The sequence below is a fragment of the Trichinella spiralis genome (genome assembly GCF_000181795.1).
Source record: "Trichinella spiralis strain ISS 195 chromosome Unknown Scfld4, whole genome shotgun sequence".
NCBI lineage: Eukaryota > Metazoa > Nematoda > Enoplea > Trichinellida > Trichinellidae > Trichinella > Trichinella spiralis.
In genome coordinates, this window is record NW_003526943.1 from 1023239 (window position 1) to 1050297 (window position 27059).

General features: G+C 33.1%; 5 protein-coding genes across 5 annotated transcripts; 4 read left to right on the plus strand and 1 right to left on the minus strand.

The window, feature by feature from the left end:
• The first annotated feature begins 3720 nt into the window (after nucleotides 1-3720).
• Tsp_00240 (putative ATPase, AAA family) lies at nucleotides 3721-7023 on the plus strand. The gene is made up of 13 exons (XM_003376005.1): nucleotides 3721-3753; nucleotides 3840-3914; nucleotides 3969-4271; nucleotides 4334-4535; nucleotides 4698-4765; nucleotides 5193-5283; nucleotides 5352-5504; nucleotides 5568-5763; nucleotides 5842-5986; nucleotides 6041-6371; nucleotides 6420-6640; nucleotides 6695-6805; nucleotides 6877-7023. The coding sequence occupies exons 1-13, from the start codon at nucleotides 3721-3723 to the stop codon at nucleotides 7021-7023; spliced, it is 2076 nt and encodes a 691-aa protein (XP_003376053.1).
• Nucleotides 7024-8403: 1380 nt separating this feature from the next.
• On the minus strand, nucleotides 8404-10902 carry Tsp_00239 (secretin receptor). The gene is made up of 7 exons (XM_003376006.1): nucleotides 10879-10902; nucleotides 10596-10712; nucleotides 10001-10228; nucleotides 9755-9896; nucleotides 8902-9092; nucleotides 8692-8810; nucleotides 8404-8497 (listed from the first exon to the last, which is right to left on the minus strand). The coding sequence occupies exons 1-7, from the start codon at nucleotides 10900-10902 to the stop codon at nucleotides 8404-8406; spliced, it is 915 nt and encodes a 304-aa protein (XP_003376054.1).
• A 1094-nt stretch (nucleotides 10903-11996) lies between these two features.
• Nucleotides 11997-16471, plus strand: Tsp_00238 (secretin receptor). The gene is made up of 9 exons (XM_003376007.1): nucleotides 11997-12079; nucleotides 12352-12598; nucleotides 13299-13394; nucleotides 13697-13743; nucleotides 14070-14118; nucleotides 14216-14278; nucleotides 14438-15491; nucleotides 15564-16230; nucleotides 16345-16471. The coding sequence occupies exons 1-9, from the start codon at nucleotides 11997-11999 to the stop codon at nucleotides 16469-16471; spliced, it is 2433 nt and encodes an 810-aa protein (XP_003376055.1).
• A 209-nt stretch (nucleotides 16472-16680) lies between these two features.
• Nucleotides 16681-25014, plus strand: Tsp_00237 (secretin receptor). Its single transcript, XM_003376008.1, is given in 33 exon segments — nucleotides 16681-16982; nucleotides 17032-17258; nucleotides 17322-17506; nucleotides 17609-17739; nucleotides 17802-17925; nucleotides 17994-18093; nucleotides 18197-18351; nucleotides 18409-18490; nucleotides 18534-18715; nucleotides 18783-18998; nucleotides 19058-19190; nucleotides 19292-19546; nucleotides 19614-19724; nucleotides 19963-20085; nucleotides 20384-20571; nucleotides 20638-20757; nucleotides 21071-21223; nucleotides 21234-21344; nucleotides 21398-21493; nucleotides 21569-21707; nucleotides 21835-22016; nucleotides 22282-22416; nucleotides 22557-22884; nucleotides 22938-23038; nucleotides 23096-23182; nucleotides 23240-23356; nucleotides 23382-23450; nucleotides 23510-23638; nucleotides 23683-23779; nucleotides 24246-24376; nucleotides 24432-24509; nucleotides 24564-24872; nucleotides 24946-25014. 33 exon segments carry the CDS (start codon nucleotides 16681-16683, stop codon nucleotides 25012-25014), a joined length of 4965 nt encoding a protein of 1654 aa, XP_003376056.1.
• A 361-nt stretch (nucleotides 25015-25375) lies between these two features.
• Nucleotides 25376-27038, plus strand: Tsp_00236 (secretin receptor). The gene is made up of 8 exons (XM_003376009.1): nucleotides 25376-25541; nucleotides 25667-25739; nucleotides 25849-25968; nucleotides 26026-26227; nucleotides 26294-26373; nucleotides 26488-26611; nucleotides 26667-26762; nucleotides 26817-27038. The coding sequence occupies exons 1-8, from the start codon at nucleotides 25376-25378 to the stop codon at nucleotides 27036-27038; spliced, it is 1083 nt and encodes a 360-aa protein (XP_003376057.1).
• Nucleotides 27039-27059: the final 21 nt, after the last annotated feature.

Consider the following 27059-nt stretch of genomic DNA (forward strand, 5'->3'; position numbering starts at 1 on the left):
ACTGAAGCGGTAGTGTGGTGGTAAGTGGTGTTTGGAAATGAATTTAAATTGTGCAGAAATAATGAATAGATTGGAAAAACTGTGATCATCGTCATCAAAAGCAGATGCAGGAATAAGCCCGATGATGCTGAGCAAAAAAGTACAACCCAATTCAACTGATCTTCCACAAAAATTTGTCACGTTAATAAAATTTTGAAAAATCAACAAATAATTTATAAAAAATTACCGTCGATTCATTATTTTTCATTGAAAAATACAAATGCTCTCAATAATGATAAATAAGTTAATTTCCATTTTACTTTCTCTACTTGCTTGTTCCAATCATATTATAATTTGTCAAATCATCCATCAATGCATTATACACATCTGTGTAAACATCTGCCGTTCATCTATCGCATTGCTTTGCACAGCTTGTGATTCTCTATAACCGTACTCTAGAGGCCTGTGCAAATATGGTCATGTCAAATTTGATCTTCAATTTTAACCCACACTCTCACTGTTGAGAATTTAATTTGAAAAATTATTCACAAAATTAATAATATATAAATGAAATTAGAAAGAAAAAATTTTCAAATTTTCTGATGAACAATTGTTTTGTGTGTCAATGAGTTTGCAAATACATATATACATATATATATAGATATCAATTTGCCAGAGGCTGAGAATTTAGAGCGGCCAAATCGACCGTGCAACTCACATCAAACCTATATATGAAATGGGTACACCAAAAGAAATGAATAAAAGAAATAATAAAAGCTATTAAATAAAACAGCATCACAATTTCAGTAGAACGGGCCTTGTCATAATGATCTATTTATTAGTGGAAAAAAAAGAATTAAAACTGAAATTTAGTTCTAGTCAAAGAAAAGAAAATGAAATTCCATGTAAATTTTTCTTCAATCTAATTTATTTATTGAAAAAAAACAAAAACATTACTATATTGCACATTCTTATGAAATAAATAAATAAATTTAATGTTTAATTTAATTGTAGAAATTATATTTTTATTTTACCAATTGTCGGTAGAGTTGTATTGAACGTGTCAAAGAGAAAACCAGCAGAAGAACAAGCAAATGAAAGTGAAACTGCAGATTGGATGTTGTTTCAAGTAGTTAGTATGGTTTTATATTTCAAATAATAAAACCAAATCTATTGACAACCACGCCCTCATCGCAAGTTATTTTTGGCAAATTTCCACGATAGAACATAAAAATTTCCACAAACCAACAACAAACAGAAATAATAATAATAATGATAATAATAAATATTCAACTTTTCAAAACTGACTGATTCATCAACGCCGCAAACAACAAATGACGTAATAAGAAATGAGAACGAATCACTGAACAGAACCGGTCGTCATTTTGCAAAATACCAAATTTAGTCACTCTCATTCAACAATCTACAAACACTTTCTCATCGCTGACAAGTGTCGAATTGAAAATAAATTTATTCAAAATTTTATTCACACGAACAATTTGGAAAATAATTAATTATTCCATGAAAGTATTCTTTGCGCGAGCATCGTGGAAAAATCAAACACAATTATCAATTTTCATTCACCCCACCTATATCAATATTAATATAGAATGAATTTTCCAATTCAAATTTTCCACGTGTTCTTTTGGAAAATAAAAAATTCAATAAAATTTCAAAAGAAAATTTTTAATATGTCAAAATAAACATAAAAATGAAAAATTGGATTTCAAATTCTAGAAATGGAGAAAATGAAAAACCGGTGCTAGTTGTCAGTTAACCGAAAAGAAAAAGAAACTCTGTTGTTATGTGTGAAATATGTACAAAGCCTGAAAATTGTTGCTTCAATTTCAACTTTACATTTTTTCGCAACAAATTTAACAAATAACGTCATTTTCACTATCCCTATTGTTGTTATTATTCAAATTTTAAAATTAAATTGATACTTTTAAATTGTTTTCTTAATTTGAAAATTCAAACAAATCAATCAATTAATGTAATACGGTAAATAAACAAAAACAGAAGAAAACAATAATACCCATCTTCATCGGTACTACAAACGGCAGTTGCATCAAACATGAATTGAGAATATCTTTTTTCATCAATTTCAGACTATCGTTGCTTCACATGCAAATAACTGCTTCATTTCCTATAAAAAAATTTATACTGAATAACTATCTTTTGCACAAACAAATTATTATCATACCATATGAAACATCAAATAATTTCTTATATTATTCAATATAATATAAATATTAAAAAAAACATTTCTATCAACTTGAATATCGACTATATTTTAAGAAAACGCTTTCCATATCTCTATATAAACCTATAAATCTGTATCAACTTATGTTTAATAGAGGAAAATTACATTTTTAACGTACTTCAAAGTAAATATTCTTTACAAGAAATTTTAAACTTGCGCGGAATATACTACAAAAATACCGTAAATATTAAAGTACTGTAAAGAAATGCAAGACATTGTACAAAAGTTATTTTATAAAATTAAAATTCAAACAATAATTAATAAAACAAAAAAGTTCAATAATTATTTCACACTCTTATAATTTATTCATCAATTTAAACGCAAGTACTCAAACAGTTAATGGCAAGTTTCTTTGATGTCCTTGTATTATAATAAAAATACAAAATGATAGATATTTAAAATAATTCAATTAATATAAAATATTAAATTTATAAAAAAATTTTTTAAATCTGATAATACTGTTGATGCACATATCGCAAAAAGCAATGAACACTTCAATATAATCAAAGAGTGTTTCAAATGAAAAATTATTCAACATTAGCCTGATAATTTTCATTTCTTTAAAATTCCCGTTCAATTCAAATTTTGTATTACTTCGTTCGCTATCAACATTTAACAATACTTCCAATTCGAATTAATAAAATTAATATCACATTGGTTCAGAAACAGAATTATCCTGAAATTCAAGTACTTCTCAATTTTACAAGTATGGTGTAAATGTTCGTTTGCCAAAAAATCTAATCTCTGCACAACTGATTTATTTTATTTCTGTGAACAGTTTATTTCTGCTTTTTAAAAAGTTTAAATTTTAAAAGTGCCAAAATAAATTTTAGCAATCATCTTATTTGAGATGACTTTATAATTTCAACTGGTAATTTGATTGACATGAAGTTTCATTATTTTTTGTCAGTGTTTCAGAAGTATTTTAAATTAATATAAATTATTTTTATATTGAAGAATTGAGTAAGTTAATTACTTAAAAATTTCCACAGTTATTCGAGCATTTTTTGGAGAGTAAATTTTATACTATCTTGATTTACAGATATATAAAGGTACTGTAGTATTCCATGAATAATTTTCATTAGTTACTTCTTTTTCAGTGGCAGTTGTTTTACACTTACATAAATTAAAAATACTATTAATTGGTATGCAAAATTGAAAATTTCTTATTTTAACTTTTATTTTACATTTGTAAAATTAATCAGAATACAGTTTTCAGTTGTTGCTTGTTACATTTCACAATAAATTGTTTGATAAATTAAGAAAATTTCAAAAATTATTTATTTCGACTCATACTTGACAGGTTAAACTGATTATATTAATTTGGTTTGGTCTGTTTTTCTTTCTGGTCAATATGACAAATTGTAAAGCATCCTCTCTTTAAATATAGACATAGAAACACAGACAGTGTATATGTGATTGAATTTGTATGAAGCATTTTGTTGTTGCCAGTTATTTGGACGAAAAGAATATCTGAAATGACAAGTCCGTTCATTACAAGTCCTGTAACAGTAAATTACGAAAAATATCAATATTTGACAATAAGAAGATTACTGTGTTGTAGCCTTCGTTTTTGCACCCTTGCGAATATTTAAAGTGCCTCTCGTTGCCAAAAGTGATCTGTCGTCTACTTTCTGTCAAAAAGATAACATCGACTGCTTCGTGCAAGTTGGTATGTATTGTTGATTATGATGATAATTGAAAATTTACTAAAATACCATTAAAGATTCGTGATCACGTTGTCAAGTTCGATGGAAATTTGAAATTACCAGCGATCAGCGAAGTAACAAAGCCAAATACGTTTGCCGACAGTCGAAACGATTTAAAATGTTTAACATCCGCAGAATTATTGTTTAAAGACATTTCAGTCTTTTCCAGCTCAGCGAAATTGAAAAAATTCAGTTGTCTTTTCGAAAATCAGTTATTTCAAATTGTTACCAAGCGAGGTTGCATGCATGTACAATTTCGAGGTTTCAAGACAAAACGTCACGTGACGGAAAGTATTAATAAAGAAGAGAAACCAAGTTCTGTAATTGAACAGAAATTATAAAGAGACGAAATTTTTATACAATATTTTAATGCAAATTTTAGATTCGTTCTCTGAAATTTTTGAACTTGTTTCCTTGGCGAGGGAGTGTTAAAAAATTGGAAACTTTGGTAGAAAAAGCAGAGAGTGAAGAATCAAAGGAATTAATTAAGGTACATCCAAAGTTTCCTCGCTTATTCAGTGCTTCTTTCAATCCCAGTGTTCACTTTCAGCGTGCTTTTACTGAAGGCTATTTGGCTTCTGGTGGTCTTACAAAAAAATTTCTGCTTTTCGTATTTATATTGTTTTTGCTTCCATTCTTTTTCCAACTGTACGTTCAATACGGCTTGTGGTCGGACAGTAAGATCAAATCTATTTCATTCGTTTTACATATAAACAAGCTGATATTTTCTTAAAATTTTGTTGCAGAGCTGTTTTCAACTATTAAAGAAATTTCACCCGAGGAAATTCTCGTCGACTTCAGCGATGTCAAAGGAGTATGTTTATTAATTGCAACTTCCTTTTCATAATTTATCTTTCAGATTAAGATCATTTGCAAAATCATACTTTTCAGTTCTTGGAAAATTAATTCTGTACTTATTTGCATGCATCAAAAATATATAAATAAAACAAAACAAAATTTAAATAATTATGTTTTATTTTATTATTATGATATACTGTAATTTTGATTTTGAAAGTTAGGTTATTTTAAAGTAGTTCCAATTGATTGCAGTTAATGATATTCAAGTTTGTTACATTAATAATCACGAATGGGTGCATTAATAAATGTTGAAGCATATTACATTCAAAAACTATAATTGTACATTTTTGTTTTGTTTTCCAAACGACGGTGCATATTTATATATGCATAAACTTTTTCATGTTAATTTTGAAAGATAATTGCTATAAAGTTGTTGAATTAAGATTGATGAAGCAAAGGACGAATTGATGCAAGTTGTGGATTTTTTGAAGGAACCCAACAAATATTTGGAATTGGGTGGTCGTCTACCTAAAGGTAGAATGTAAATTTTGTTAAAAGTTGGAAAAAAATCCTCTTTGACCAAGCAAATTTTTTCCTCTCAGGTGTTTTGCTGGTTGGACCACCCGGAATTGGTAAAACGTTGCTTGCTCGAGCGATAGCTGGAGAAGCTGGTGTAAATTTTTTCAATACATCTGGTTCTGAATTCGAAGAAATGTTCGTAGGTTTGGGCGCAAAACGTGTGCGTGATTTGTTCGGTGAGAAATTTTTGCGTATATTTTTGTTTATTTATTTATTTTTTCAATGCTTCATCCTAATAGCTGCTGCTAGAGAGAAAGCACCTTGTGTTGTTTTCATTGATGAAATTGATTCTGTCGGAACAAGACGTACTGACCAAAGCATAGTTTCGTATCCGAATCAGACGCTCAATCAGCTTCTCTCTGAAATGGACGGCTTTCAACCAAGTGAAGGAGTGATCGTGTTGGCGGCCACGAATCGTCACGAAGATCTAGATCCGTAAGCATATATAAATGATATTATTTTTGTTGTTGTGCTTTTTTATTTTGCTTTTCGTGTTGTGATTTTTTGTTTCAGCGCTTTACTTCGTCCTGGAAGATTTGATCTTGAGCTGCACCTGAGTTTGCCGGATGTGAGAGGAAGAACAGATATATTTAAATTGTATTTGTCGAAAATAAAGGCGGATGCCAACGTCGACGCAGAATTACTCGCTCGAGGCACTGTAGGATTTAGTGGTTAGTTGTTTTTTTTTTTGAAATTTATTTTGAAATTGAAGTTGTTTGGCATTTTGTTAATTCAAGGAGCGGATATTGAGAATATGGTTAATCAGGCTGCGTTGAAATCCGCGTCGGATGGCCAAAAAAGCGTAACTATGCAATATCTTGAAATGGCTAAAGATTTGATTTTGATGGGTAGTATTGATGAGACATTGTTATTATTTTGCAATCCAATAATATTAGGCCCACCGAGGAAAAATTACATCCCCGATGAAAAAGACAATTTAGTAACTGCTTATCATGAAGCGGGACACGCACTGGTGTCATATTTTACAAAGCATGCTACGCCTGTGCACAGGATAACAATTTTACCTCGCGGCAGTAGCCTCGGTTTAGTATGATGAAATGTTGTATTTTTTTTTAAATTTAATATTAAAGTACAATATTATGTTGTTCAGACTACATTCCTACCGGAGAAAGATCAACACGTGCATTGTAAAATGGAATTGTTAGCAATGATTGACGTCTCCATGGGTGGCAGAGCGGCGGAAGAGTTAATTTGGGGTGCGGACATGGTGAGCAGTGGTTGCGCAGACGATTTGGAAAAGGCTACAGAGCTGGCAATGTTGATGGTCAAACATTTCGGGATGTCAGACAGGGTTTGTTTTTCAGTTGTTAATAGGACAATATATAATAAAGTCACGCGTCTGCAGGTTGGATTTCGGGTGATCAAAGGATCGAAAAATGTCATATACGACGTCAGTGAAGGACCTGCTGCTTCTACGATGGAAGCTATCGACGCGGAAGTGAAACGAATTTTGCAGGTATTTTTGTTCGACTTTTTGTGAATTGTTGTAGTTAGTATTGGATTTTGCTTTTTTCTCCGACTGTGTAGGAATCTTATGAACGGGCGATGAAAATTTTGAAATTGCACGCAGCAGCACACAAGCGTTTAGCAGAATGTCTGATAGAGCGTGAAACGTTGGATGCGGCCGATTTCGAAGCGGTGATCAAAGGCGAGCCGTTGCCCGAAAAGCAATGAAAAAGTTTTTTGTTTTTGAAAATTTCGAACTTGACTATTTTTAAAAATCTGACCGTATCAGGAATGAATGGCAAAGTGCGTGTGTATTGTTGTTTATTCAAAAATTTTCGTCGCAATTTTTTTTGCATCAGTTGAATTTAAAATTTTACAAAATTTTGCGTATCGTTTATATTTATGAAAAAAAAATGCAAGATGAATAAGTTGTAATTTTATTTTTCTTCGACCAGAACAAGAAATGAATAACAAGAAACAACTTGGAAAATAATTTAAATTTTGTTTGTTTGTCTGTATGTTTGCAACGTACGCTCAGTGCGCGCAATTGAATTGAAGTGAAGTGATGCATGCTGTCGGTTTGTGTGAAAGATTGGAATATTTAAAGAAAAAAAAAGAAGTGAATAAATAAACAGATAGAAAATAATGTTTCAATTTCAGCAGCGTTGAAGATTGTTATCAGATTTTGGTAACACGTTGGTGTCGAAATTTTTTGACCAGTCCATGTTCGCAAATGTACAAAGTTATAAATAGAATTTCAAAAAAATAAAATAACATGTGTATATATATTTATTTTAATTTTTGCATATTTCAAAGAAAATGAAAATAGTTAATTAATTTTGATTTCTTTTTTTTTGTTTTTCCCATAGTGTATGTTTTTGGAAATAAATACTACTTGTTTAAAATTTCCGTAGAATAAATAATAAATGTACAACGACATCATTGTGTGGGAATTGTAATAAAAGTAAAAAAGAGAGAAAATTGTTTTGTTTTAGAAAATACTACTCGAAATTCAGTCGTTTCCAAAGAGATGGGCATTTGAATAAAAAACAAAGTGAAATTATCTTTGCTATCAGAGTATTATTTTTGAATCAATTAAAAATCTTTAATAATTGAATTATTTGTCCATGATAAATTTTATGTTTCTTTTTAAAAATAATTATAATAATAACAAAAAAAACAAATTTGCACAAAAGATGTGCAATTTGATATTTATATTTTGCATTGCAACATTGTTTTGTAAAAGAGATAGATATATACAGAATTGTAAGAAAGAGATGGGCCAGATTAGACGCCAACGTGGCGACGGCGGAGCACTTTGATATAGGCCGCGGCGGATCTTTTTTCACCAGTGTTCAAAGGGGCAATTTGCAACAGCAGAAGCAACGGTAAAACGAATTTTTTTTTCCCTGTATCTCCAACAAAATCACTTTTGCTGCTTCTTTTTTCCCCCGATTTCAACACTTCTATTAAGAGAAATGTTGAAGCTCAATTTAGCTTAATTTTGAGAAAATTTGCAAAATAATATTTTTCATTTATTAAATCAAAACTGGTGCACTTGACTCGATATTGTTAAGAAGAAAATATTTATATTTTTACAGTATGACATTATACTAACTGTTCAACTGGTGATGGTGGTGGTGGTGTTGTTGTTTTTTGTTTCTTTTCATCTTTTCTCTTATTCGTCAGTTTCGGATTCTCTCTTTTTTCTTTTTCTTCTTCTACTCACTTCTTCCATTATCATCGGTGAAGTTCGGTCTGACTTTCTTTGCAGTCCAGAAAAAAATAATAATCATCGCACTCTCTCCTATTCCAATTATTATTATTATTACTGTATTATTTTTTTGGGAAAAATTATAATTTCATTTCAGTCATATTTGAATATAAATTATGAACCGACCGCCGGCATCCGATTCGGCACATTCGTTTGTTTCATTCGACGGTGAAACTCCACCAGCATTACAGACATCGTACACTCGAGAATTGCTGTACACATCGACGAGGACGACGGTTCCCTTGGAAAAGCCTCCCTATTCTTATGTGGCTTTGATTTCGCTGGCCATAAAAAGTCATCCGCACAGACGAATGACCGTCGCCGAAATATACCGCTACATCGAGAACCATTTTCCATATTACAACTCGTTGCAAGGCAACGCCAAGAGAGGTTGGCAAAATAGTATCCGGCACAATTTGTCGTTGAATACTTGTTTCATCAAAATTCCAAAAGAGAATCTGCTCAGCTGCAGCGACCGTAAAGGCAACTATTGGACCCTGGCGCCGGACTGCGACGACATGTTCTCCGATGGTAATTTCAAACGAAGGTAAAAATGCACGCACAATACAAGTTTAATTTCAATTAATCACAACTTTATTTCTCTTATTAATACTCATCCGATTTATTATTCTAAAAATTCAACTGCAACAACGGTCAACTGTGCTAAATATGAGTAGGATGGGAATGTTCAAAATTTCAATAAGTAAAAAGTTAATACTATTTATTAAAAAAATTTCCATTTTAATTCAACAATTTGAAACAATCGAAAAAAAGATGATGATGGTCTTCTGGGAAATTTTTTTCAAATAAAAAAACTTTCACCTTTTTTTCACTGACTAAATTTTCACTTTATGCCTTTTTTTCTTAAAAAATTTGCATTTAAAGATTCTGAATGTGATATTAATTTTGATTGCACTAGATGATAAATCAAATGGCAAATGTTTTTGTTGATTTTATTTCGGAGAAAAGTCAATGTTTTATCAGTAGTTGAAATTTTGTTAGTTAACAACAAATAAATGTTGGAACTACATATACACCTATGTATAGAGAGAGTAGTGATTATGATGAATGTTCTTCTTTATTGGTCGTAGTATTTCTTCTAATAAAAGAGAATAAATAATATAAAATTATTATTTTTCTACATAGAAAGCGAATCATAAAGAAAACATCTCCAAATGAACGAACCTACTATACTTGGCCATCTTTTGACACAAGACAAGAATTTATCAATACGGCAGCACCGTATCGTCAATCTGATCAACATTGGAATTTCTATCCAACAGAAATTATACGAAATGAAATTTCCATGCAACGCTACCCGCCGAATCTGAACACCATGCGCAGCTTTTACCAAGTAAAAAGTTCATTTTCTTCATGCATGTAAATATTTTGAATTTAAAATTTCTAGTTACCAATGGAAACTCAAAATACAACTTTTGTTGCAAATACTACTACTAACACTACAATAGCTGCTGCTACTACTACTACTAATAATAATAACGCTGCATTTCTACCTTTGCATTTATCAGGACAAGCGAATCCAACAACCGCTGCACCAACATCAGTATATTTACCAACAAACATGTGACCACAACAATATTTTTCATCTGTGAAATCTGAAACACTACCAATTGCTACTTCATTTAAAGTCAATATTATCTACAATTATGCATATAAATCCATATATTCACTTATGTATACTTTATATATTATATTATTCAATATCATTTAGTGGGCTATTTGTGGAAAGCATTTATCATTTACCTCTTTTATAACATTTTCAACTAAAAGATCTAATAGAAGAAAATCAAGTAGTTTGTTGTTCTTCATTGTGTGTAATAAAAAAATATATATTCTGTGAAATTTCACTTTGATTTATCTGTTGAACAAAATAATTTCTAGTGAAATTAAAAATTTTCAAAATGATACATGCTTATGTTAAATAGAATTTTTTTCCAATTGTGCTATCAGAAATGTGAAACATGAAACAAACAATTTATATTTCAGCGCGTGTGTATAGCAAAACATTGAAACGTGTATCGGCTTTTTTTCCACACTTTGTCGGATTTATTATTTTGAAATAAACAAAAGCATTGCAAGCAGTGGTGGAGATGATTGCAGCTTTTTCATCTCTCCCCCAAAGCTGCAAAAGTGAAGAAGTTGCAATTTTTTTTTGTAAAATTAAAAATTGTTTTCTGTTTATATGCAAAAATGATTTTACCTTAAACGATAAATCAATTATTTTTGTTTTTTTCTTCTTTCTTTCTTCAAGATTTTGTTTGTTGAAAATGTGATGTTTTCAAATTCACTCGTGCAACTGTTATTTGTTCCATTGTATAAATGGTGAAAAAGTTTTTCGTCGAAAATTCATATATCATTTTCAAAAATTTTATTATAAAAATAAATTTAAATATTACCAATTTTGTAATGTAAAAAAATTTTTTATTTTACCTCGTTCAATATTTGATTTGAAAAAATGAAACGGTTGATTGGACGTGAGTGTTCTATGATTGAAAAATTTCCAAAAGATGGAAAATTCAATCATTTCACGTGCAGTTGGACACTAATTACAGTATATCATTATTTATGTTTTGTTTTTAAATAGAAAAAAAGTTCAACAAGAAATTATTTGATAAATTTGTTGTACAACGGAATTGATATTAGAAAGTAACACTTTCAGTAATAATAATAATAATAATAATTTTTTTAACATTAAAAATTTAACAGTAATCTTGCAGTTTAAAAAGTTAAAATCAGGTCATTTGATAATTTTAATCAGTTTTGAAAATAAAAAGTATAACTAAATTGACGTCAAAAATATTCTAATAATTTATATTTTATTCTGAAATTTATTAATAAAAATGAGAAATAAGGAAAAAAATGTTTTTTTACTTGTCAGCTGTTATAAATTTTACGGAATAAGTTGTTTCCGCAAAGTTGTCGTTTTCTGTTGAAATGTTGAATAATCGTGCACAGTAAGTAGAAATTTTGAACAAGTTTATTTTGTCAATAAAAAATATAAATAAATTGTCAAATGTTGCGTAGAAAGAGGTGATCTCTGGATAAACAAACAAACAAACAAACAAACAAATAAATAAATGGATAATCGATAAAGTCAACAACTATAAAGTAAAAGGTGTATGCATTATTATTATAATTGGATTTAATGTAAAATATTGGTTAATGTAAAATTAAAGAGTATAAATCGCAGCGTGTGGCACAAGCTGAACAGAAGAGTATTGTTGAATTAAAAGTCAATTTGGAAATCTGCCGTCAAATATCAGGTATGTGATGCTTAATGACGTCAATTATGACCAAGGGAAAAGCCGTTTCTTTGGTAATAGCATAAAAGAAGAAAGAGAGAGGGAGGGAGAGTGGAAGAAAGAAATAAAGAAAGAAAGAAAGATGAAAAGCAAAATGGAGAATAATGCTGCATGATATAACAGAGGAAGACGGAGAGCAGCTGCCTCGACTGCTTGGACAAACGATCAATTGTGAGCGTGAATTCGTGTGAACCGCTTTCTCAGTGATGCAAATAATGTTCGCATGCTTTCGCTAGCTTGGCTAGCTGTGCTGGTTTAGCTTATAGCTAGCTAACTGGCTGGCTGGCTGGCTGGCTAGCTGGCTGGTGGTAACCGCTTCCGTCTAGAAATCGATCGAGCCAGATTTCGCGTCTTTGCTTCTTAAAAGCGCTTCTACATTCTCTGTGCTCTTTCGTTCAGCGTATCTGTGCCCGTTTGAAAGTGAGTGTGTCCGTGTGTGAATGTTGTCGTCAATTTGAGGAAATCGATCAAAACTGACCACTACGACACAACTGAGCACAAGCTTTACCACCACCACCACCAACAGCAGCAGCAGCAGCAGCAGCAGCATGTTCAACATCCGAGCATTTTTCTTTACCCAACAACAACATTTCTTGCCAGCTTTGAACCTTTGGACAGTGTAGTGGGCACAATGGTCTCAGGTTCGCCGGAATTTCTTGACCGCAAGCGTAAAGAAGCCGACGAAGGCCGCTGTGTACCACTGCCCGTACAAAGCTTCCTTTGGCGACAAACAAAGTACAAGCAAGCACATATTCATTTTATTCAATGCATTATTTCTCCAACTAGCAAATAATTCTTTTCCACTAGTGAACAGCAACTTTTCCCATCAGATTGCTCTGCCATAGCATGGCATGGCTGAGAACAATAGCTTGCTTTGCTTTATAAAGCTTACTTTTTGCATTTCGAGGATTAATTATTGATCGACTGTGAATTCCGCGCTCATTTCTCCTAAATATCCGGCTCTTTTGAATGAAATTATTTCATCCACTTTATTATTAGGCATATTTTTTTAAATCACAATTTCATCATTTATTTCTGTATTTTTTCTTTTCTTTTTCTCATTTTATTAGTATTTTTTTTGATTGGATAACTTGAATTTTAAATCAACCAACTATACACTAGCATACTGTAATCAAGTTGTTTTTTATTCAAATTTATTTCATATTATTTCCGTATGCACAAAAATTTTTCTCTCGACATTGGTTAATTGAAATTATTAACGTTTATTAAGGAAATTTAGGATAGAATTTTTCTTGATTATTTACGCACTTTTACAATATTTGTTCAAATTTTGTATATTTAACATGTTAAATTTCACACTGTAGCGAATCGAATGTCAATTATTATGAAGAATTGATTGAAATATTTTATTAAACGGGAATTTTTTTTTATTGAAAAATGTAAAGTTTCGAGTAGTTTTTATTGAATACATTGATCACAATGCTGCTCAAGGATGTCATGTACGGAAAGTTGTAAATAAGATGATGCAATTTGAGACAAAGGTATTTTGACTTTTACAACTTTTCAAGCATTGAGATGATGATGATGGTGATCACCGTGATCGAAATAAAATGAACGTGAATGAAGGTTTCCTAGTAAAATTTTAATAAATGGAAAAATTGTCGTGTTGACAAAAAGTGAATAATTGCAGAAGTATAGATAATTTCAGTTGAGAATTATTATTTTTCTTTTTTGAAAAAAGTGAAAAATTATTGTTTGAGATAATATGAATTTTACTTTGTCAGTTGAGTATTTGTCTGTTTGGAAGTGATTTGATCAAAAGAAGATAATCGTTTGATGAGAGTGCAATTCCATCCCGCAGGACAAAGCTGCTGGTATTGTCAATTGTTCGTATGATTCGATTGATGTTAGCTAGCATTGGCTTTTTCACACTGCTCTGTGTGTGTGTGTGTTATTGAATGACTTTTGAATAATAATAATAATAATAATAATGTGTAACTTTCACGGATGATCAACCAGTGAAACTTGTTCAGCATTTAAATTGTTCACAAAATGAAAAATTCATTTTGCTTTTCAGTTGGCATCATTTTAATGATTTGAAAATCACCTGAGAATGAATATCTTTACCAAAAATAAAAATTACAAACTTCAAATAAGCGAATAGCAAATAATTTTTGTAAATTTATTCATTCATAAAATATTTGATTTCTTTTCAGTCCTTTTCTTGGACCGAAAATTGGTAAACTGCACGAAGCATCATGTGTGGTAAGCAAAATTTCCTTATTACTTTTCAAACAACTTTTCGAAATTTAATTTATTAAATTGTTTTTTTTTCTTTGAAAAAATTTCATTACCAATTCAGAGCCACAGCCGTGTTGACGCATTCAATCATTTGTTCACTTTACGGCTGACAGGAGCTGCACCTGTTGTTAACTTTTTTGCAGTTTAAATTTAAAATAAATTTACAATTTAAACATGGAATAATTGATTAACCGAGTGATCAAATGTTGTTTCATGAATTGTTTGTTGTTTTGAATATTTTTCAAACATGATTTCAATAATTTAAACGAATTTTTAATTGTAGACATTTGAAAGGGTGCTTGTCCAGAATATTTTGCACGGGTTATCGCCAAACCTTTCCGAAGCCATCAAATCCATACCGAGATGGCGTTTTGTGCGTACCGCATTTCCACATGTGGTGCATTGTTGTGCGGCTCTGCTGATCGAACGCAGTGAGTCTGAAGAGAAAGGGCGCTTGTCGCAGTCGCTGTTGAAGATGCTTTACATTTTGCACTGGTTGGTGTTCGATTCGGCCGTGGAATGCATGGACACGGAGAGCAACGATCACCGCACTGCCACCCAAGAAGAGATGCTCAATCAACATCTATTTTCAGTGCAGAACATTCAAATTTTTGTCTACATGCTGGTACCGCTGGTACATCTGCTCAGTCAGGTGGACATTGTGGAAAATATACGACTCGAGGCGGGACTTTCTCTTTGGCAAGCGTTGTGGCAATACCAGCAGCCGGATGTGCTCTGCTTCGCCGCTCCGGTGAAACCTCGCACGTCGCAACTGATGTGCTTGCCTCTGCTCAAGAGAGCGCTGCAACCGTCTCTTGCTGCCAAAAATATTTACATGGGCGGTGGTGCTGATTTGTTGGCAAATCTGTCTTCCCAGTCGCCGAAGCTGGACGATGGCCATTCTTTGCAAATTGCCAACGCCAAGCATTTGCAAAAGAAGTCCAGCTTGATGAGCATTCTGTTTTCTGAAAAGCGAACAACCACCAACGGAGATGGCAAGAAAGAATCCAGAGAAGGCTTGTTCAATGGCATTTTGCAGAAGAAGAAAAAAAATGGAACCGACGAGGTGATGAACTTGGAAAGCATTGCTCGATATTGGAGTTATATTGAAGACAACTGCGGAGAGACTGTCGATTGTTCGGACCGTGCACCGCTTGTATGCTTGGGTGAAATATGCGGCCCCACCACTTGGTCGAATGAAGATCTGGCAACTCCAGGCTCTTATACTCATTACAAGATGATCTGCGAATTGTGCGATTCGGCAATTTACGAAAACAACACTTGCAAATGTAATCAAAATTCCCCGCAACACATCTCGTCCTCACCTGAGCACAGAAGTGAGCTTGATATTTATCGATTACATGCAAGCTGATTCATTTATATTTTTTTCAATCACATTATCTTTTCAGTTATTACGCAACAGTACTCATCTCCGTGCAATTCGGAGCGTATGTCTGCTGCTAGTGAAACACCAGTGTCGTCATCGTTTGCCGCTTTTTCGTACAACAAAATTGGCTCACCTCACGAAGAGGTGCCTCCGGTTCCTCTTGTTCGTCCGCCTAGCGAGGACCCTGTTGATGAATTACCCTCGAATAGATCTCAGATGGACGTGCCACACCGAGCTGAAGAAATTCTCGGGCAACAGAAATTTGATGCTAATGAAAAACAGCTTAATTTGAAAAACGACGATGCAGTTGGTGGAGTTAGTAGTGGAGATAGCAAATCTAGTACACCCGTTTCGCAGGCTTTGGGATTGAGCAGTTTGCAGGCAACGTATATGGACGTGGCTGTGGTGAGATGTTTGTTCATCAGGCAGTGGGCAGAAAGTGGTGTGCATTGGGCACTGTGTTATTATTACAATCGACTGAGGCAAATTTACGAAGACACGATGCAAGCTAGCTTTTCACGTCATCGCAGTTTCTCCATGCCAATACCATCCGAAAGAAAAGTTGGCGTTTCTCAGGCTCCTTGTGATAATTTCCAAAAAGAGAAACTTCAAAAGCAGAAAGTAGAAGATTTTAAAGCTTTCAAACCAGCTTCGACTCGTCGCAGAAATTATAAGAAAAATGAAAAAAAGTAAGCAACAATTCTGTTTTGGTTTTTGATAAATAATTTACAACTGATAATGCAAGAAGTTATTTATGCAAAAGAAACTGTTCTAAATGTGCACGGTTAACGTTTCAATTTAAGATCATCAGCATCAGAAGACAGCAGTGGATCGCAGAGTATGCAAGTTGCGAACAACCAGTGGATGAAGCGATGTGCAACTGATTCGGAAATATCTTATTATGCAGATTTTTTTGCAGAGGTGATATGAAATTTTCCTCTAAAATTTATGCCTTACATACTACAGTTTAAAAAAAATATATACGTATATAGTGCACAGTTTAAAGAAAATTGTTTAAATATCTTTGTCTGCACAGAGGGACACAGAGAGAGAGAGAGAGAGAGAGAGTATTGCGTTTTCTGTTTCAGGCAGTTGGGTCTACACCGTTTATATTAAAAAATGGAGATTTAAATTTAAATATGATCGTTCGAGCTGCGTTTGAAGTTACTAATCGGCCGATGACTTTTCGCATTTGTGAAACTCTGACGAAAATGCTACAACTTGTGATTGATATGAACTTATTTGAACAAATCTCGCACCGATCTGATGACTTTAATGATAAAGAAAATACTAAAAACGAACAAGATTTAGAAATAGGTTTGAATTCTATTGATTCCAAATCATGCAGTAATCAAAAACCAAGCAACACAAGTACTGAAAATAGTATTGACGAAGAAATGGAAGGAAGTGTCTACTTGAATGTTCTGGAAGCAGTTATCAAGTAGGTTTTATAATGCATATATTTTGTATAAATAAATATGTACATTTAGAATACTTTTGTATCTTGGCTGTTCAAACGGATGCAATGACAGTCTTCGAACTTTGCAAGCGAACTTCTTGCGCAATCAGTCGAAAGCGTGTTTAAGCAGTTTGCAGAAAATGAATTCCACATTGTTTTCCAAAGGATTGTTGGATTTTTTTGAAAACAACGAATTGGCAAAAGTGGTCGACTTTTTGCATGTTCTCTTAGGCTTTTGCACAGATCCCAGTGCACCGAGTAATTAGTGCATGAAATTTCCTTATTTAGCATATTTCATAAGAAGAAGTTTTTATTTTGCAGCTACAGGTCGTTCTGTGAGTAGAATTGTTCGTACAAAGCCGGATACATCTCCGAATCCAACATACAAGAATAAATTTTTGTCCGACGAACGAGGAATTGAAGGGATTGTTGTTTCCATTACATTGAAGCCTCTTGTAACAAAAATGGTTAATCAATTGAAGGAAATCAAACAGCCTGAAAACATGGTAATAATGCATTCAAAAAAAGCTTCTCACTAATATGAAAATTATATTATTTGGAATTTTTGAAACTTTGATCTCTGTTGTTCTTTCTGTTCTACTTTTTAGTCTCTTCATTATGACATTCGTTTGTTGATGAATTATTTACAACTTTGTCATGGACATCCGTTTCGAATGGTCGAATTAAGCGCACTGACTGATACTGTACAGCGTACGAAATTGACCGAATCAAATGCTCAGTAAATGTTAAAAAAACAATTAAACATTAATTGAATATTTAATTTGGTTTTTTTTCACTTAGAACAGCAAAGTGTTTCAGCCCTGTTGACAGCGACAGCGACAGCAGTCGCATGGCAAGTCCTGCACCATATCACAGTAGAGAATGGGCGTCGATGAGACAGAGGATTTTCCGTCGAAGCAAGCGGGTAAAAATGAAAATTTGTACAGTTCCTAGTACTCCAAGTTAAATTGAAATATTATTTAAATTTTCAAGCAAACCGAAGATTCAGAAAAAGAAAGCAATTCAGGCTCACCACGGTTCACTTTGACAAATGATTCCTATTTGGCAGTTTCTCCAAGTTCCCCTTTGCTCAGTATTACTTCAGGCAGAAAAAAAGGGCGAAAATTACCGTTGTGTAAGCATTGGGCAGTAGTTTTATGATTTGTTCATTCTTTCTTTTTTTTTCTAATTTATAGCTTTGAATATTTTGAAATCCGTTCGGTCAGAAAGTCAGATACCATCCGTTTTTGATGATATGGAAAACTCAAGCTCAGATATTGATCGATCTATTGATGATTTGCCAAGCGAAACTGCTCCTGACAAAAAGCACAAGAAGAAGTTCTTGTTTATTGTAAATTTAATTTTAGATGGAATTATGCGATAAATTTAAAGGCTACTAATTTTCTAGAGTTCTTTTACAAATTTGAAAAGTCAACCTCGTGATCGCCTGAGACCTACTTTAGAAGAACTTGAAGAATCAGACGATCTGGGTAATTTTGCATTTGATAAAAATTGCGATAGTTCACAATTTAGAAACCATCATACATTTAGATATGAAATTGAAGGCTGTTATGGATAGTTTAAACATTCCACCAAAAGACATGGTCTCTCTCGGTGCTCTTCAAGATGGTATTCGACGTTTCAATTTTATATTGGAAACTTGTCGTCCAGGAACAGCGCCTGATCCGCCCCTTGTTGCCTCAATGCTTGATCTCGTACGGAATTTTCAAATTTGAAACCATCATCATCATGTACAGAAAAAAGTTTTATTTTTTTTTATAGAAAGCTCCAGTGATATCAAGAGCTGCAGTGTTGGTCGAATGCGCATATTTTGTCCATCGTTGCAATCGAGGATATTGGCCAGAGTGGATACGCATGGGCCAACCGTCAAAATCATTCACTTCCGGTGCACCTTTGGGTCGAGGCACGCCGTCCGTTTTGAGAGGAACAAATCTTTTACAAAAGAATGCTGGGAAAATGTTTTATCATTGGGCTCTTGTAAATAAGCAAATAGCTGTGAAGATGCTTGATGCATATTGTAAATATTGGCTTTGCAGGCACTTGGTTCTAAGCTGAATTCAATTCTAAATCAAGAAAAGTCAACTTATAGCAATTTTTCCATACCTTCAGATGAACTTCTTAAAACGCAGCTTCGAGTGAGCGATGATTTGGAAGATTTTTTTGATGAAAGTACGTGTACATTGTTATTGTGTGTTTATACAAATTTTAGATTTTGTTAAGCCCGTTTTTACTGCTTATTAATTATATATATATATTTATTTATGTTCCAGGTATTGTCAATGCATCTGGAGAAGAATGTCCAATGGCATTAAAAATGATAGCCTGCATGCTTTTGCTTGAAATATCTGCATTTCTGAGAGAATCATACCAAGCTATAATATGCTCTAGAGCACATATGCGGAAACATTCAAAATTTGAAAAATTCCAAAGCCAGAGACGGTGGTCAGTTCTGAGCGCTACATTTTCACCTTCTAGGCAAAGCGAAAGCTTACAAAGCATAGCTGACCTGCCCAATCAGATGTTATGTAAGTGATTCGAGATACATGGTGCGTTGAAAATTGATTTAATTTAATGTTTTATTCTTTTCTTCAGTTCCCCACTCTGAAAGACGCATAAGTTTTTGCACTTTGGATGGGGATCATTCATCTAATGAAAGTCAGCATGCTTCAGATGACCATCCAACTAGCGCAGAAAGCAGACGAAGTAAGTAATGAGCATTTGCAATTAATTAATTTTATGTGTGCAAATATATGGAAAATGTAATTTATTGCTTTATTTATTTCTTCAGCATTTGTTTATTGTCTGTTTATTTGCTTTATGAAATTTTAACATTTGATTTAATTAAAAAGATAATTTCAATAAATGGCCTAATTTTTTAATTTTCATGAATTTGAAAAGCAACTTGGTTAAGATTATAAACTTTTATGGTGCATATTTTCAGTGACAACCAGAAGATCTACCACAGCGGTTGGAAAGAATTCTAAGCATAGTTCATTTTTGACTGGTTCAATTAGCCGTCGTTCTATTCATTCTCATAAAAAAGATATAAAAGCTGAAGAATTAGGTAAAGCTGTTTGCAATTTTTCTGGTCACTAAATTAGTAAAAATGTTCATTTCTATAAATAAATAACAACTGTTGTTGTTTGTTGTCACATTTTTTATCAGATTTTTATTCTGGATGAAGTATTGCGAGTAAATTCATTTAAAAAGGGGAATGAGTATGGTGAAGAGAAATAAGCTTTGGAAATATTTAATCTAGATTCTAGAAAGTATGTAGGTGGAAATTTGGCATGCTTTATGCAGTTGATTGAATTCAATTTTGCATTTCAAATTATTACCATTTTTTTGTTAATTTTTTTCAGAGCGGCGTAGAAAAAGTCGCCTTTCGTCGACCGCTTCTGATGACTTTGGTGATGCTAAAACTGGCTCAGGAGAATTGACTGGCTCACGGTTGATGTCAGCCGAAAGCTTGCATCACGAAAGCAGTCTTGCTGATACTTCAGTGCACGAAGGTGACGATTTTTTAATCAAAGGCTTTCCATGGATTCAAGTAATTATTTTAATTTTTTTCATATGATTTTTTTGTATTTATCGTCAGTAAATGAAGAATATTTAGGCTGTTGTCAAACTTGTATGTCAGTTCAACTTCTCTTGCAACCATCAGAAGGTGTGCCATCCTCTTTGCTTCGAGAGATGTTACAGGCAAAGTTATCGCTTAGCAATGGCGTTGAGAAAAGTGAGCAGATTTTTTCATTATCATTCATTATTAATATGCATAATTGAAATTTACGAAATTTGATTCTCAAAGTTGAAGGAAATTCCCTTCGTTCAGAAAGAAGATTCAGAAAGCTGCTTTCGTATTTTATCTAAGATAAAAAGTAGCATAATGTGCCCTTCATTAGAATAATTTTTCTAATTGCACTTCGATCAAATGCAAATTTATTTCTCTTTCATTACACTGAATAAGCAAAAAAAAATAAAAATTTTAATTTTATAATGAATGCAAAAATAGAAATAAAATATTAAATTTATGAAAATAAATTTTAAAGGCTTATGGTGAAACATTTCCGTGGGATGGTCAGTTTGATCGTCGGAAGGCAATTGCTTTGAATTTCAGAGAGCGTTACAAAGAAAAATTGGCCGGAATGAAGCCCAAAGTACTTCGTGAAATATCCCTTCAAAGCAAATGTCTACTTGAATATGTATTTTCAGACATCAAATACACAATCACTTGATGGAAGCATTTCTAAAAGTGTACTAGATCGAACTGAAACAAGCTCTTCGATTAAACCGCTTTCTGTTGAAAAGCTCAACACCAATGAAGTATTCTGATATATTCCACAATTTGTTGAATCTATTATGGTTTTCTGTTTTAGGCAAAAGTTAAATCCGCTGAAAACTATCATCAAGAACTTGTTCATCCAACTGATGGAGAATCAGATCAACAAACACTGCAATATATAAAATTTCAAGTAGAAACTTTTTTACTGCATTGAAAATATTACTGGTATTTAAATTTTTCAGCCATATAAATTTTTTTTATTCAGGTAAAAAACCCTTGTCACGCCCCGTTATCAACATTTATGAAATGCTTGTACTTTGCAAGTGATGACGATTTTACCAATATGATCCACTTGGCCTGGGCAATGATGTTGCAGCAAGATAGTCACGTTTCTACTAGTGCAGGTAATCAATTAATTATGAAGTGTGTAAAAGGATAGAGAATTATTGAATGAAATCAGCAAGCAAGCGTTATCAGATGTCGTGTCATATTTTATGCATTCGTCATATCGTGATCTTATAATATTTTTAGCCACGTCATTTATTGCGTGTTCCGTAAAGTTGCCTGCATTGTCAGCAAACATACTGGATAGCAGCCTGCACCATTCGGATCCAGCTCAACGTTTAGCGGCGGTGTTGCGTTTTTATGTTCTTTGGAAAAATCGCTACCATGCCTGGTTGATGATGGAAGACAAAGCACAAGCGTTATTCAAGGTTGTAAAATGTTGAATGTAAAATATAATAAGTAAATGTTGCAAAACGCGTGAAATAAAATGATGCAATTTGGTGAAAAATGATATACGAATGTGCATAATGATATTGTAACAGTATCAAATGTAATTTTTTTTTCTCCACATAAATCTGTAATTTAATCAGTCAATCAATCAAATAGTTGGCATGCGCAAAATATGTAATTCTTTTGATTTGGAAATTGTAATCCAAAATCACAACAGGAGCATCATGAAATTATACTGTTTAGACTCCTCCACCGAACATAGATTTTTCTATGCCATCACCTCCAGTGGGACAACCTCAGGAACCTATTGTGGACCCATCTTGGATGCCTCATGTGAAAACAAATTTACAAGAGTTGAAGCTGAAAGAAGACACTATGGTAACATGCATGTTCAATTCAACATTGACAAGAACAATTTCTTTGCTTAGATTTAAATATAATTGATGGCATTGTAACGTTTGAAAACTTTTTCAAACATTCTCCATAAATGCAGTACTGATGAGATGATTAAAATTTAGAGTCAGTCCATAATGACAATGACTAAAACGAGAAGAAAGCAAAAGCAAGAATTAGTGAAACGGGCTATGCAGCATGCAGAAGAAGCAAAAAGTGGGGAAAGAGCGAAATTTACACTTTACGCGACTGCAGTAATTCAACAAGCCGCATATGAGCCCGCATTGTTTCAATTAAGCGGCCCGAATGCGAACGAGGAAGAGGACGGAGAAGGGCATACGACTAAGCAAGTTCCTTTAGCTCAGCTACTGTTCCCTTCTACTCTTTGTTCAGCTGCGGTTGATTTGATTCAACTGCTAGACGATGATGGAATTGACAGTGATGGAACTTCAGGTTGATGAAAGCTTTGAAGCAATATAACGGTAGATCATGATTTCATTTTTCAGTATCAGAAGTGGTTAATCGTATTGTCTGGACCTGCATGGTAGAAGATAGCACTCTTTTTTTCCGTTACATTTTTGAAAAACTGACAAACGATAAAAAACAAGTATGAAAAAAAAAATGAACAACCGTATCTGTTGATTATGTTGAAGTGAAATTTCAGGAATTCATGATTTCCATGTTGCGCAAACTGATTCTCCACTACGATACTTTACCATCACAAGCTGCTTATGTGCTTCTCAATTATATGGTATGTTTTTCATCAGTTTGTTTATTGTTTTGTTGTTATATAATTTTTTCTTCGCAGATTGGATTTGTGATGTATTATGTAAGATCACCTTCAAAAGATAGTCAAGTTTCCATTGCAAGAGGAATCAGTTTGTTGTGGCTTGTAAGGCTTTGTGCTGCAAATTTTTGCCCCGTCGTGAATAATTATATTTATATTTTAGATTGTACCAAGTATGAAGGGCATTTTCTTTAAAGATTTAAAACAAACGTTACGCAAAGAACAATGTGATGTATGTTTTTTGCATGGATTTTTGTTTTACATATATGGTGTGCAATGATGTTTTTCAAGGGAACATTACTTATAACTGCTAACGTTCCGAGTGCTAAAAAAATAATCGTACACGGACCCGAAGTGGACAGTATTCCTTCACAGTTTCAAATTCACGAAGTATTGATATTTGAAGTTGTATCATATTTCGTAATTTTAATTCTTACTAATCAAAGGTTTCAATTTTAATTTAGGTCACTCAGTTTCAGCATTTAATGTCAGAGAGTTTGGAGTTTTTCAACATTCCACTTGACAGGCAGCGTGAATTTTTTCTGATAGATTTGAAAACTGGTATGTGTAAACATATTCCTGGTGTTTTAGACCATTAAAATTTCCATAAATGCTCTGATAAATTTATTCAAATTATTTAACTTCCTAAATGGTGACGCTTGAATTGCTATAAAGAAAAACTAACAATGTGGAATTCTTTTTGAATCGAAGAGGTTTATTCAAAAATGGGTGAATTAATTATTTTGTTATTATTTTTTCATATCAGAAGTTTTACCAGTTTTGAAAAGTCAGTATAGCTGAAAGTACCGAATGCCGGCAGATTGCTAATTTAAATATTATTGCATGTAGATGCATTACGTGAGCAGTTCTCGAATAGAAATTAAAGAAAAGAATTGTCAAACGTATCTTTCATTTTGAACAATATGATTGTAAATTTCTTTCCTAAGCATTGTTGTATAATTCAAAAATGTTTTGAGCAATTTGTTTTCAAAAATTGTTGATACTAAAATTGTATTTTTGTATTAAGGCTTGTTGCGCAGCCAAAATGCGTTCGTCCGCGACTATTATCCTTTTCGACGTTCATATTATCCGGAACTGAAATTGGTTCAACTGGAGATAGAGGAAGCGAAGAAGCGTCACTGGAAAGCAGTATGCCATGTTGAAATTTTCCAATTATTGTTGCCCATGCTACTTCACTTAACTTATAATTTAGGCTTATGCACGAAAATCTTCAGAATTGGGGAAAGTTTTGTTCACTTTAAGTCTTTTGAAGCATTGTCCAGAAAACACGGTATTTTTTTTATCAGTGAGTTCTTTCTAAGAGATTTTCATTTGAAAATTTCAGCTACCTCAGCGAGTGTACTTTTTACACGAAGAATTGACAAAACTTCCGTCATTTCCTCGCATAGCTTTGGAACCATCAGAGCACCCTTCTGATGTCATGTGGAGCAGTGACCTTTACGGAATAGATGTTTTAACAAAATTTTCATGGGAACAACTTATGCATTTTATGCTCCGTGCATTGGAATATACGTACGGTGATCTGCACTTGTTCATTAATGTTGTGAATGGCATTCTGATTTTACACTGTGAGGATGCTTCGATTTTACGTCACTGTATGGCCACTTATATTGAAATCGCGCATCACTTTAAGGTTCATTTTTCTACAAATGGGTAAGCGTGTTTTCAGTTGTTACTTTATTTTTTTAACTCTTTTATTTGTTTAGTTTTTTCATGATTATGCCAACGATATTGCGTTGTTTTTCCCATTATCAAACCAACGACCTACTCTGTGATGCTATTCGATTTACTTGCAAGCAATTTTACATTATGCATCGAAAACCATTCATATTACAGATGTTTGGTGCCGTAGCAAACATTTTAGATTTTGATGAAAATGAACAAGACTTTAGCTTGATGCAAGTAAGCATAGTAACTTTATTATTGACAGCACTTCAATCGTTGTGGAAAGTAACAATCTTGGAATTTTTCGTGAAAACATCTGAGGAATTTTATGAAACAGCGAATCCGCAAATTTAAAGCACATTCTTCTGTTAAAATTATATAAAAATCGAACATATTGCACAGTTCACGTTTGCAATGTTTCTGTAGGTGAAAACAAGCCATTTTTACAATTTGCTTGCTTCAATGGAAAACATGGACCGTTTGAAAGACACCTTAGACATAATGGCACTTGTTCAAGCTGAGAAGCCACTTAAAGCGCTTGATTTATGCTACAAAGATGATCCGAACAGCTTTTCCATACTTACAGATGCACTTGCTAGTTGTATAACGATTTCCGCTTATGCTCCTGATACAAGACGTTCATATCAAATGCTGGCAAGCAATTGCAGCTTTTTTTATATTTTGATATTACTGTATTTCGTGTAATAATTTACACTCTGTTTAAGATTGTGGTTCAAGCTATATTGCCTTATTTTTTGAAAGACATTGCATTGAAATCGAAGCAAAAAGGAAATGATTCGCATGCATATAGAAATGAATTGCAAATGCTCAATACGTTGAATGTGGAAATGAAAACTTTAATCGAATGTTGTGATGTTTTGGCGAGGCATGAAATGCATGAAATAATTCACTGAATTGTTGAGTAATTTGCTGTATTGTTGCAGAAGCTACAGCGGCCCTCAAAGATCATTCGACATTGTCAGTTCTAGTGGTCGTAAAAAATCTTTTACTGGTGGTGATTCCCCCCAGCTGGGTGACATTCGAGAAGAATCTATTATCATACGGTGTGAAAATTTTTTTGTTTATTATTTTATTTAAGACATATTATTTTGAATGTTTAGAACTGATCCAAAGAAAATGAATCAGTGGGAGACTACAGCTGATTCAGAAGTACAACGTGAGATGTTTCGGAAACCAAGAGATGCCTTGCTTTGTTTGTCGGCTACATTTTTGCGCATTTGCTCGCCACGCATTAAGTATCTCAGTAAGCTGCTTGGAGAATCGACAAAAGTACCTGATATTTTGGATCACAAAGCTCACTTAGTAAATGCGCGTTACGTACAGTAGTACTTCTATTTAATCATTCTATAAATTTATTTTTCAATTTAGAAACTTGCAGAAGTTGCTTACACATTACTCAAATTGGCTCCCTATGATGCGTATACGATGAATTGTGAAGGTTTGCAAAGGTATGAATTGTGCATATGACAGTAAATTTTAAAGAATTTTTTCAATCTATATATATTTCAGGAAATTTCTTTCAATATTTCATAAGTGCAATTGTTTATCAGTCATAATTTCAGATACTTTATGGATATTCTTCCGGTAACAGATTGGTCAGCTGAACAAAATCGACCTGCACTGAACAATATACTACGTCGGTTAGACAAAACAATTGGGAAAATTGTCAAAAAGAGCTCAATGCGGGTAATATATAGTTTTCTAAAAGTACTTAATATGATACATAGTAAGATTGTTTTAGCGCAGAATCAACTGGGATGCAATTAGCAGCTGGCTGGAAGGCTTGTATAAAACATTGACCATATTTCCATATGTGGCAAATTTTTACTTTCTCAAAGTGAAAAAAGATCATTTGCAAATAACAGTTATCTCGAAATTTGCAGTATTCTAGGCGACAGTTCAGCTATGCCTTAAAGTTTTGGTTGGTGACACATCTGTGATTGCTGGAAGCGAAGACAGTTCATTTTCAGTCGTGCATGGCGGTTGCGCGACGGTTTTGGTTTCATTTTTTCCTCCCCGTAACTTTTGCTCCGCAATTATCAAATTGACAATTTTTCTTATGCAAGCACTTGGGGTAAGCAGTTTTAAAACGTCTACATTTCGGATTCAATGAATCACGCACACAGAATTTGTG